Source organism: Montipora foliosa, chromosome 7 (assembly GCF_036669935.1).
Source record: "Montipora foliosa isolate CH-2021 chromosome 7, ASM3666993v2, whole genome shotgun sequence".
NCBI classification, from domain to species: Eukaryota; Metazoa; Cnidaria; class Anthozoa; order Scleractinia; family Acroporidae; genus Montipora; species Montipora foliosa.
The window spans coordinates 15,396,604-15,409,352 of NC_090875.1; the positions used below are offsets into that span (position 1 = coordinate 15,396,604).

Sequence of the window (12,749 nt, forward strand, 5' to 3'; positions counted from 1 at the left end):
TCGTGTCAGAACAAGAAAAATCACGCCCTCGTGCAAATTTCAAGCAGTGCCGCATCGTAAGTTCAAAAGGCTCAGCACGACACCCTAAAAACTGTCCTGAATTTCCCCAAACTAATTTTTAACAAATGCTTACCACAAAAAAGTTGTTAAATATTTCTAAATACTTGTAATATTACAAAAAGAATCAAACTATCTTTCCAAAAAAGATCCCGTGTCACCCTTTCGTGAGTCATTGTTGCCAACAGCTACCAAAGTGCATCTTAGCGTTATGTCTTTTTTTCGTGACGTTATGTTCGTGTATCGTGTTTTCCTGAGCTGCAGTGATCTATAAATTTGTGGCAAGCTTCTCTTCATCCACATTCAAGCTCCAGCAAGGAAAGCCAGAGAAGCTCTGATCTGCTAACATGGAATCCGCCTTTCAACCAAGGTCTTGATCTACGCTTAATTTGGCCATCGAAATTTTTCGGTAAGTTAATTCTAATACAGCTAATAACTCACTTATTAAAACTTAGACTTTCCAATTTTTTTTTCCTATGCAGTAGACCCAGAACATGTGATTCGAGCTTCAAATTTAATCGTTTCATTTTCAACATTTCAAGGCCATACTCTTCTCAGCTCGATTTGTGTTTACTTTTAAGCCAAATCGGAATCCACAAATAGGCCAAAGCTCGGCAAATAAAAAATGATTTCCCTTCCTAGTTTTGGGAAATTATTCATTATAATTAATTTATGAAGTTAAAAACTGGATGTCGTCACCTTCTTACATATTTGGGCCAGAAGACTTGGAAGTTGCTCCATTACGATTTGGAGGACAAATTTTGTTTATTTTTTCATTTAAATTCAAAGGCATTTAGAAAAATGTCAATCCAACCCAATTTGTAACACTTTTCAAAAATCCCCTTCTCGTCTTAAATTTGAACTTTTTTCGTTACAGAACTTTATTCGAGCGTTGATCAAAGAGGAACATTACAAGGCTCGTGGACATGAATCCAAGCACCTTCCAGAGCAAAGACGAGCTTGAGTTTCACGTTGCACCAAATTCGTCGAAGAAACCGAACACGGAAGCAATCGAATCTGTGGCTAATGAACTGAAAAACATTGGGGATAAACTCAACGAGTGTTATAATCTGCCTTTCGTAAACAAAGCTAAATTCGCCAAAGCTTTGTCTTGCATGGTGTTAGAGAACAGCATGGATATTTTTGTTGTGTTCTTGAAATCACAAAGATAAATGAAGCAGCAAAAATATGGGATAGAATGTGATTTTTTACTTTCATCGTTGTGAAAGAAAACACAGAAAAGGATCGGTTGACTCAGAAAAACGTTTTCTGGAGTATCTGAGATCGTTCTCCACTGACAGGTCTTCAACAAACTTTGACAGGAAAGCACAAATGTGACTGCGGAATCCGCAAATGAAGTCTGTCGATGAAATTACGAAAATGAACTTATGTGAGAAATAGTCAAGTTTTTCACATTCAATAAACACTGCAATGATATTTCAATGGAAAAGAATATGAAGATAGTTCGCCTCTCAAATCGTGAAAATTATTTGTTCTATATATAATATTTTTTACCAGTATAAATGAACGTTCATCGCTGAAATTCTGTAGCAACCTAAACTTGCATGATTTGCATAACCTTTGCTTACAGCTGTAAATTAAATGTTATTCTCCAAAAGTGTAGATCCTAAGTACAAAAGAACAAAGATGTGTTAAAATGTGCCAGCCAATGGGACAGTCGTTTTATTAAAAGTGTTACTTATGATGTATTTTAGCCACCCTTTGTGCCAACCTATATGAAACCATTAACAGACTGAGTGAAATTGGGAAGAAATTCTATTGGTCAGTTCACCACGCATGATAACAAGCAAAATTGTTTGTTCTTTATTTACCAGAATTTTTACGCATGAAAATTCATAACCTTATTCAGATCAAAGCAGATTAACTTGAAAATAATTCTCAAGCTTCCTTACCCGTTGAAGAGCTGGTCACCCGCGCAAATGATTTAATTCGAAAAAGCTTAGTTGTGAATTCATCAAAAAATGGTGAATACGAATAAACAATTACACTGAAACACTTAGACATTTATATTATATAGAGTTTTCCTGAAGCCTACCGTCACTTACTTTAGAAAAATTGTTTCTGCTAAATTGGATTTCGAATCCAGGGTAATTTTGATGGGTAGAAATAAATCCTTGCCAAGACAGCGAAAAGCTCCAGCAGTTAAGGAAGCGATTGCAGAAAATAATACAACTGGTTAGGAAAATGAATTACCTTTGGTCGCAATGGAAAATCTTTAGACCAAGTACAGTGAATACACCTTTTGAAATGTGAAAGCCCTTTGCAGGCATTTCAGTTTGGGATTTCGGTTTTGGCAACAGGGTGCAAAGGGGGGCTAATTTCGCGGCTAGTTATGATTAAAGATACACCTCACGTTTTTTCCCCAATTTTGAGTCCTTCGTACATATAGACTAAAAGTGGATGGTTGCTAGGATCAATGAGTGCTGTACGACCTTGATCTTTTCCAGGTAAAGTTGAGACATCTATCCTTTCATATCATTTCGATCTTTTGGCGCTAACGGTAATTTTTGTCCGCATTTTTACGGCTAGTTTGAAATTGTTATAAAGTTTCACGGCTGACAGCCTCTAACAACTTTACTTCAAGCATAGAAAATCGTAAAGAAAAAAAATCACCAACAGTCTTGCCGTGAACAACCGACCCCTCGTCTAAATGTAGGAAAAATGTGGTACTCTTACATATACAGGATATCTTACACAAAAGATCGTGCAATGAAGGGGAAGCTCGCTTTTTATTGTCTAATCGTGTTAGTTATCATGACGACACCTATATCCTCACATATGAATGATAAAAACAATATCTTCACTGTGCGCGGTGAATCAAGTAATTCGGCGAATAAGGGACTGTGCAATAATTATCAGGAGGGGGGGGGGCTAAAACCAGAGGGGGGGGCCTTAAGTAATAATGGAAAGGAGGGGGGGGGCTCTACATTAGATTTCTCAAGTAAGTTGAGGGGGGGTCTTAATTAAATTTCACAAATTCGATAATGAATAAATAAACATTTTCCAACTCTACCTAAAGGAACACGGTTTACCCGTCAGCGGAGGGAAAACAGGGGGCTGTTCTAGGGGCTGGGGAAGCTCAAGGTAAAGAAAACCCGGATGAGCAGCAATCTAGCAGTTCCGAAGACCAAGAAGATAATGAAGAATCAGACGATTCAGAAATTGACGATTATGAAGAACAAAGTTTCGAGGTGCTCTTCATCCCTGACGACGCAGTGGAATGCGTTGCAGTACGGTGAATAAAGGTACGGGTTAGAGGGGGGGGGGGGGGGGGCACATCATAATTTTGAGAGAACGTGAGGGGGGGTCAGAGCTAATCTTGACGCTGCTGGAGGGGGGACCTATCTAATTTTTCCTTTGGTGAAGCTCATTTTAGGACACGCCTTCCTGATAATTATTGCACAGTCCCTAAATTAACTTTGATTTGTAGCTCTACACGATGCGTAGAAGAAGGCATGCAGAAGATCATCCAATCGAGTTTTCGGACGCCTGCGAGAATAGCCACAGTGATGTAATCCCGCATCCCACATCCCGTATCCCACAAACCTGCAACCTGTCCCCATGGGAAATCCATTCCACAGTGTCGAGGGTGGTCTGGTATCGAGTTAACATCAAGTAACCGCAAAAAACTCACTGCAAGGAAATGCTTCTGTAAAAGAAGCGCCAGAAAATCACCGATTATGAAATAACAAGGCAAAACCACCATGTCTGGCTTCAAAAAGCTATTTAGGAAGAAGGGTTCAAGCACAAAGAATGCCTTATCCACGGAAGACGTCAGTGAGGCAGGAAGTATCTCGTCCGGTTATTCCATCGCCAAGGATAAAGATTTGCCAAAGCTTCATAAGGCAGTGTGGACCGGGGATTTGGCCAAAGTCAAACAGATTGTTAAGAAAGGAGACATCAACCAGCTCGACAGAGAAAACAGGTAGCTTATAAGGCCAACAAGTCTTACATATAATTGGCGATGAATCGAAATCTTGCACGATATCAATTAACAGCCCCGTTCGTTGGTTTCTGTAGCAACTCCGTTGGCGTCCTTTGCAACTCGCAAATGTCGTTCGTGTTTTCGTAGTTACTTTTGTGTAGATCTCGGACAAGTTCTATAATACGAGAATTTTCATTTGATTTCTTAGGTTTAAAAGCTCCTGGAACCTTCTGAAATCGATTGTTATTATATGTTATCAGCATTCAAATTGCTCCATGCCATTTGACTTGTGTTTGACTTTTTGAACCAATTTAAGCTTATTTGTTATTCTTTTTTTTATGAATTAGAAGCTTGAAATATTTCATCGATATCGTCACCAATTGTTATAAATTATTGTAGCATCCTAACGAACGGTGCAAATCCTCGATCAACAACGTTTTACGAGTTGAAGTACATTGTCGTTTTTTAAGCCAGTCTATATGTCAAAATGGTAATTAACATAAACCTGATAACTTAATTATTATTATCCTATGCGAAGCTAATGATGCAATTTAGCTGTATTTAAGCTCTTATTTCTTTTTCTCGCTCTCAATCCAAGCTACGTTCAGAGAAATGTCTTTACTAATAGCTAATTTGTCGGTAATCCTTTTATCAATTTTTTCTGTATCGTTGCTTAACAATGCAAACTTGAAAACGGTCTTGAGTGCTCATTGTATACATCAAGTTATACACACACAGAACTAAAATATACTGGGTGCTAAGTACACAAAAAGCATTGTTGTACAAATTGGACAAAGAAACGAGACTAAGTTAACTAGTTTGAATGTAAAATTAATCAGGTTGTCTAAGTTATGCATCTTACATTGTATGCCTCCAATTTCACCCATTCACACCTGAACTCAATCCCATTGACGAATGTGTCTGGAGTTAGAAAGAGTAAAATCAATAATGTCACTCTCACCTGAACTGGAAGGTTTACTATGTACTGTGATAATGATTATTGTTTGTCCAAGTTCATCCCAGAAGGATTATGTACCTCAATGGAATTTGATCATCCGGTAAAAGTAATCTTGAGAAGGACTGTTGGTACTAGTGACTGACGTTTCGACAACCTTAGTGGAAGTCATCTTTAGAGTCAAGTGGTGTTTGGAAATTCAAATGAATGTAGAGATGCTCTGGTAGGCCTGTGTTGTGATTGGTAGTGGTTTTGAGGATAGTGATTAGTGCATTACGAGATCTGGTTTGTAAGTGAATGTTGAAGTAGACGATCAGACGATCAAATTACATTTGAGATGTTAACTCTTTGGTTCATTTTCTAGGATTATTTATTTTCTGAAGATCATCCCCTCTTTGCACTTGAGTGATTAAATGATAGAAAATCTTACAGCTTGTGGCTGAATTCAGAGTGTTTTGACTTCTCATGGAGAGATATATAATATTCCATTGTATTCACATTCCTCAGAACTGCCCTTCACTTGGCTTGTGCCCAGGGAAAAGAAGATATTGTGAAATTTCTCCTGAAAAACAATGCCAAGACAAATCTTTGTGACAACAATGGTCGCACACCATTAATGAAGGTACTGCATTACAGGTGTAGCTTCAAAATTATGCTGTCAGTATTCATTTATTGAATAAACCTAAAGTTGAAGGGAAAATACAGCTACAAGGGATTGAAGACAAGGGCTGATAGAAAGATGGTTGTAATAATAAATTAGTTCAAATTTTAAGCCACTATTGTAATTTTGAGACCTTGAAACATCACTTATGTCCAGAAATGCAAAGTTGTATACTGTAATAGGCCTCATCACAGTTTTGGAAGTCATCTTGAAGGGTAGGCAAACTTGTCCAAATATTAAACAGTGTTTCTATGGGAATCTGCATGAAACTTGAGAAAACCTTGACTACAGACAAATTTGTGAATGGTAAACTTTAGCTGCTAACGAAAGGATTTTACTGATAAAATTTGAGGATCCTACCTGTGCTAGAATTTGACCAGCGAAATTTTAAATTTTGTCATACAATTGCTTGGAATTTATGCTCATTAAGGTATGTGTTTGTGGCAAAAAATTACAGAACCTTCCATGTATGCCAGGTCAGCTTTTTGTTTTTTTTAAGTTGACTGCTGACCAGGTACTGGGTTTTGCTTGGATCACAGGCTCATGTCAGGTTAACTTACTACAAGAATAAACAACCTGGGAGCTCTGCTTTTAGGCTTGGCTTTAGAAATCTATATACATTCAGGGTTCTTCCTAGTTTTCAGCGCAACAGGTATGGCACCTTTTCAAACCAGTAAAGCAATTGGTTAATGTTGGATGTTCTGCAAAGGATAAGCGACTTCTGAGCGTTGCAGGCGGTAATAAGTGCTCTTACAAGCGGTAAATTTTATTACCGGTTACCGCCTGATAAGAAGAACCCTGACATTACCGGTAGTTATGGCGACCACTGTGAAAGGGTGGAAGACTTTTTATATAACTTCACAGACTCTAGGGTTACTTTTTTCAAGGAGATTGAAAATAGTCAACTGTTTTCTAATAGATGTAAAAAGAGAAACCAACAAAGACTGTTTCAAAGTGAGCCACCGACGATGCTGAATTTGACATGTTAGCTCATTCCAATGGACTGATTGGTGATGAAATTTGATTCTTGGAGTGCGCAAGTTATTGAAAGGTGCAATTATAATGCAATGTTTGCAGGTAGTTGAATGTCAATTTCTTGCCTGCACTAAACTGTTGCTTGATAATGGAGCCGAGGCTGATGTAGTGGACGTCAACAACAGCACATCGCTTCACTTGGCAGCAGCTAATGGAGATGTTGATACTGCCGGGCTTTTGTTGGAGAGAGAAGCAAACATTGATGCTCAAGACAAGGCAAGATAATTATCATTAATTATAATTTAAAATACTACAGTAACAATGATTATTATGTTACATTTCAATTCACCATGCCTTCAACAAGGCATATTCAAAATATTATCAATGGGTATTTTACACTTGACATTGATTTCAAGAATAAATCACAGATAATTAAGCTGAGCACATATGTATGCTCTGCATACACCTCCCCACTCCCACCCCAAACAAAAAACAAATAAACAAATAAACAAAAACATAATCAAAGGAAAAAAAACTCAGATTAAGGAAATGCACAACTTACAAAATAATTAAAGTAGTTCACATTGGTGGAAGGTATGTGTTCTTGACTATCACTCCATCGACCCACTTTCTCAATTAAAAAAAAAAAAGAAACTGCATTTTACAGTTCTTTCATGTACCACCTGGGGCTTTTCAGTAAAATCTGAGGTTGCTGGCTCAGGTTTGAGAATATATAACAGACAGACTATTGTCTTCAATATGAACTTTAATCTTAGGTTTGAAAAGAAACCCCGCAACTTCTCTGATGCATTTCGTCAGCGGCTGGTACAAAGCACAGGTCATTGTTTTACCAATACAGAAAGTATATCCTAAACATTCATAAAAGCTAACCTGTGACCTGTGAACTGTGTTTTGTACCTGCCGTTTTCGTCAGCTGTCAGTGCTTATTTAAACCAGTAGATAATTCCCTATCTGACTTGTGTACAGTATCTTGAACATGCATTACAAGTGTGCGTTCATGTATTATACACTGTTTTGTAATTCCAGACACGTTTAAATTTTCAAATTGCTACTCAACTGAACCATTTCCTTTACAGGAAGGCTTTGCACCGTTACATGTAGCTTCATCTCTTGGAAACTTGGAGTTTGTAAATTTCTTGATTAACGAAAGAGCAAAGATTGATGCAGTTGATGCTTATGGAAGGTACAATAAACTATTTGACTCTCATGGTTTGAAAAGAGGGTTTTTTAAATGATAATAGTGAGACTTTCATTCCTGTACAATAATTAATCCCAGGTATGCCAAGTACTGAAGAATTCAAAAGTCTGATGTCTAGAGACACTAGAGATGAAACGTTACTATCTAGCCTGCAAGCATGCTCTTTTGCAATTGTCATGCGTGTGGCAAAGGCGCGAGAGGATTGTAAACTGAAGAGCCTGATCACAGGCTTAAACTTATCTACAATTTTTTTCCTGTTTTAATTAATTTTTTAATAAAATTAAATCAAAGAACCAATGCAAGAAAAGTGAAGGAACCCTTTGGCTATTAAAGTGGGTCATACAATCATGTAGAGCTTGTCTGCCTGATATGGGCAAGTTAGAGATTTTGACTTTTTTCTAGGCCTGAACCTGGGATAAACATGTACCAGAATGAAAGGTATACTGACTGAATTACGTTAATATGCACCTCTCTAATACCAGAATGAAATGCATACCTGTGATTGATTTCACACAAATGCCCCTTAAAGACTCTAAAACAGGCTTGGGTCACATTCCACAAGTCAAGACTGGAAGTCCTTTTTCCTGTTCCAAGGTGTTCAGTTGGTAAATGTGGTTAAAGATGGACTTGAAACAACTTTTTGTATGTAGAGGGATCAGGTCTAGGAAGTGCTTTTGTGTTCTTTATATTTATCTGTATCACAGTGACTTTTACGCAAACCTGTGACCTGTGTTTTAGACCCTCTGCTGTAAAACTTTGAAATGTTGAGACACATTAATTAATTTTGTTGTTGAAAAATTGCCTATTAAATCTTGTCCCATTGAATGACTATGAAGCCTTCGGCATTTTGTGTAATTTATAAATCGAACAATTTGTTCTTGATTAAATGTTTGTAGGTCGTCATTAATGACAGCAGCCAGTGAGGGACACATTGCTATTGTGCGGCTGTTTTTGCAGCACAATGCCAACACGGAGCAAAAAGATTCTCAGGGATGGAAGGCTTCGGATCATGCTGTCATTCATGGGCACCACAGGTGAGCCAAGCATACAGGGATACTAATCAGGCACAATTTCAAGGATTAACCCATTGACTCTCAGGGGTTCCCCATTGATGAGTAAAATCGTCCGGCATTAGACAGAGTCTGGCCAGTATACTGTAGGTTGGTTTGGGTGTTAAAATGTGTATTTGAGCCTCAATTTGAGATTGCAAATAGAATGATCAATTCAAGGTGATATGGACTTGACTGAATAAAATTTTATTTTCATCAAAATGTTTTTTTTCCAACTCTTGAGCTTCTAAAAGTCAGGGTGCTGCTGAAACCGAGAGCAGCTTATATACTGGTCATTGCAGTATGTGAAGTAAAAAAAAAAAAAGCAGTACTATGAGAGTAGATTGTAACTGAGCTAATATCGAGAACATGGAATGGCGTATTTTAGTTTTGCTTCTTCCTCTGGACAGTACAGCTACCTTTATCCACCATAGGGACCCCTCTTAGAAACTGCCACCCACAGGTGTGCAGTTAAAAACAGCTGTTGTCATTATTCAACCATTACCTATCATTTTTGTAGTGTTGCAAACATCATCGAAGAATATGAAGACCAACAAGAGCAGGCAAGAAACGAAGCCAGAAGTATAAAATCAAACCAGTCAACACCAAGCAAGAGAAAAGATTTGTCTGGGTTTGCAGGTCAATCTGCAACAGCAACTAATGAAATGTATTTCTCATTTGGAGGTCCTGTGGCTGATGAGGAAGGTAAGCATACTGCAAAAATAGATAAACCATAATGATATGATAATTTTCATTATCCTGAAACTTATGGGGTATAATTAATGTTGGGCATGATGATGGGAAAGGGGGGCGGGGGGGCTGGCTTTCACCCCTAATCTCCACTCTCTAATGGTTAAAACTGAAATAATTGTAAAGATGTAAGACTAACAAAATTAAAGATTTCTATTAGTTTTTTCGTGGTGTATGAGAACATTTTCATTTCATAGTGTTGACATAACTATAATCATTAATTAGTATGATTATCACAATTATATTTAAAGTGGCACCCATAATAAATAATAAATAATAATAATATAATTATTATTATTATGTTTGCAAATATTGGGTCAAACCAGAGGGAAAAGATTTTATTGTTCCACTAAAACAGAAATTTAAAATAACTCTAAGACTTGCAAAACAATGCTTTGCAATATTGTGGACTGAAGGAATACATGTAATTCTGTGTGTTTTTGTTGTTGTAGACTGGATAAACTTAGACACTAAAGCGTGCAGTGTGTTGTGATCTCACTTGAACTTTATTGAACTTGAACTTTATTGTCACAATATAACATTACAATTCTTAACTTTTTTACAGTTGGCCCGCAAATAGTAAATCTAATCTAGGCGGGTCAACTGTGTACAATACCTCTACTACAATTTTTTCTTTCTTTTTTGAACGTTTTGTGTTGTTTCAGTCTATGACTTTGTAATGAAATGAAAACAATAGAGTGTAAGGGTGCGTTCCTTTGGGATGATCCGAAAAAGGATCATTGATCCAAGATCACTTGGATGACTGTTTATCAAAGGAACCGGTGAATCCACTCGGGGAAAGGATTCTTTGGTTCCTTCGATGCACGGTGATCCAAGTGATCTTGGATCAGTGACCCTTTTTGGATCATCCCAAAGGAACGCACCCTATTAAAGTGTGCATATTCTTTGGAGCACTTATCTTGGATCAGTGATCCTTTTTCGGATCATCCCAAAGGAATGCACCGTACATTATGTGTGCGTATTCTTAGGAGCGGTCAAATCACCATTTTTTTTTAGCAAATCAAGCCCCAATAATGTACTGGCGCATTTTTCAAACTGAATCTGTGGAGTTTCTCCAAATTTCATGAAGTTCAACAAAACGTAAGATTCACACGCAACTCCCCGGCACAATTTTAATTCTTATCATCACTGTTATGAGAATAATACTAAAGCATGATCATAATATTTTCGTGCAACTGATAGGGTATAACAGTGTGTCAGAGAAAGAAGATCATTCTGTCAGCCGGTAAGTAACTAAGTTTTACTTAACCCTTTCACTCCCGTGGGGTTCCCCATTGACGAGTAAAGTCATCTGGCGTTAGACGGAGTAAAATCTATAAGTGGCACTCTTGGGAGTGAAGGGGTTAATAGAGAAGCTAATTTCATGCTGCTCCGGCTTAAAATAATGCAACTTACAAAGTTACTGTTCAAGACCCTTTTTTGACAGAAACTCATATATACTGTAACATGGAAAAAATATTAATTTTGTATCTAGAAGTCCTGCCACTGCAATCTCTCAAAATTTGTAAATGTCCCAAGATGTGACAAATACCTTCAATTCTAAAAAAAGGTCATTTACATATAGCAGTCATGAGGCGAACAGCAATAACTTATTCATATTTAATTTTATTATTAAAACTTGAATTCAAAGACTTCAGCGTAGTTGTGATATCCTGAGTTAAAAAATTAATTTGTGAATTTGGAATCAGCATAAGATCTATACTTTTTGTCCATTCATTGAACCCAAACATAAAAAAATTGACAGTGTCTGTGGAAGTTACATGTAAGATGCTTTTTAATCCAGAAAGTTTAATTTATGCCACCTTAGCTCAAGAAACGTCATTAATAATTGATAATAATTCAACAAGTTAGCTGTTTCCTCCATGATAGTTTTCACAACATTGGAAAAATTGGAGTGGTTTTTATATTTTTATATAAACAAAATACCTCAACAAACTTCAGTAGCTTCAATAATTTTTGGGTAAGTGTTGACTCTTACACTAAGTGTATATCACCAAATTTATGTTTAGCTATAGATCGTTTAAATGGTCGATTAATCCTCAAGAAAATAAGCTTTACGCAGTTTGATGTGGCTTTATACGTCTGGTTACTGAAAACTGGAGCATTTATTAAGTAACGTCCTTAAAGCAGGTGAAAGCATTAGCTTTAATAAGCTGAGACAACGAAAAAGTTTTAAAGTGTTTTGTTGCGATTAGTACACCGTTGGAAATTCCAAGAAGCATGACAGCATCTTTTCATGCAGTTATTTTGAAGGCCGGCTATTTTTAACACTGATGTTTGACGCACCACGATATCTATTGTTGATATCGTGTAGTGGGGTTTAAAGGATTGTTTTTAGGAAATTTCACTTAGTATTTCGTTGCTGGCCAGGTTAAACTTTGCATTCCGAGATCCTTAAATAGTAAATGTTTTTTTTTTTTTTTTTTAGTATTAACTTATAAAAGGAGCATTCTTTTCAATAATTTTTTAGTTCGGTTTTTTTAGAAATTCACAAAGACCACGTTCAATTCATTTCGCGAGTGCTGCTCAGTGAAGCAATTAGCGTAGTCCAAATAGTAAACAACTTGTATGGTTTTTTTGTGGAAAGCACCTTCCACTCCCCACCCCCCTCAAAAAACGTACATTATGTTTTATTAATAGCCCACTTCGATATGTTAAAATCAATCCTAAACAAAAGGTATCATCTCGAGGCTCTGGGGAATAAACTCCTACAAATCCTTATATTTATTCCCGAGAGCCTGAGTTGATGACTTTTGTTTTGGACTGAATTTTAGTATACCGAAAGTGGGATATGGTAGACTGCCAGCAGCCCCTTCTGAGTCAGTCAAACCGCCCGCTTTTGTCAGCCTTTCTCGAGTAAATTTATCTTTTAGGTACAGATTTTTTTTCCCGCAAAAAGTATCATGTTCCCCTTGACGCTGCGATAGCTCTGTTTTGATTGGCTTTTACAACAGTGGGCGTGCTATAGCTGAATCTCCCAAGGGAGGCGTTCTATAAATAAATCTACTCGGAAAAGGGTTGACCCTGGGGTCAAGTATGGGAGATAGAGGCTCCCCTTGACTCCTGCTACTAACACCATTCGGCCAAGGATCCCGGAAATTTCAATTAAATATCAA

At 37.2% G+C, this 12,749-nt stretch overlaps 1 protein-coding gene and 1 long non-coding RNA gene across 7 annotated transcripts in view; both read left to right on the forward strand.

Annotated features, from left to right (window-relative positions):
- Nucleotides 1-1,829, forward strand: part of LOC138011132 (uncharacterized) — a 14,998-nt gene extending 13,169 nt beyond the window's left edge. For both annotated transcript variants that reach the window (XR_011124640.1, XR_011124639.1), the window contains 2 exons: nt 322-466; nt 935-1,829. This is a non-coding gene — a long non-coding RNA (uncharacterized lncRNA). The remainder of the gene's footprint in view (nt 1-321; nt 467-934) is intronic.
- Nucleotides 1,830-3,678: 1,849 nt separating this feature from the next.
- The window catches only part of LOC138010807 (trichohyalin-like), an 82,968-nt gene continuing 73,897 nt past the window's right edge, over nt 3,679-12,749 (forward strand). For all 5 annotated transcript variants that reach the window (XM_068857784.1, XM_068857787.1, XM_068857788.1 and 2 more), the window contains exons 1-7: nt 3,679-4,003; nt 5,466-5,580; nt 6,697-6,870; nt 7,692-7,798; nt 8,710-8,847; nt 9,383-9,567; nt 10,816-10,858. In XM_068857784.1, coding sequence (XP_068713885.1) covers nt 3,783-4,003; nt 5,466-5,580; nt 6,697-6,870; nt 7,692-7,798; nt 8,710-8,847; nt 9,383-9,567; nt 10,816-10,858 — 983 coding nt within the window. In that variant the 5' untranslated portion in view covers nt 3,679-3,782. The remainder of the gene's footprint in view (nt 4,004-5,465; nt 5,581-6,696; nt 6,871-7,691; nt 7,799-8,709; nt 8,848-9,382; nt 9,568-10,815; nt 10,859-12,749) is intronic.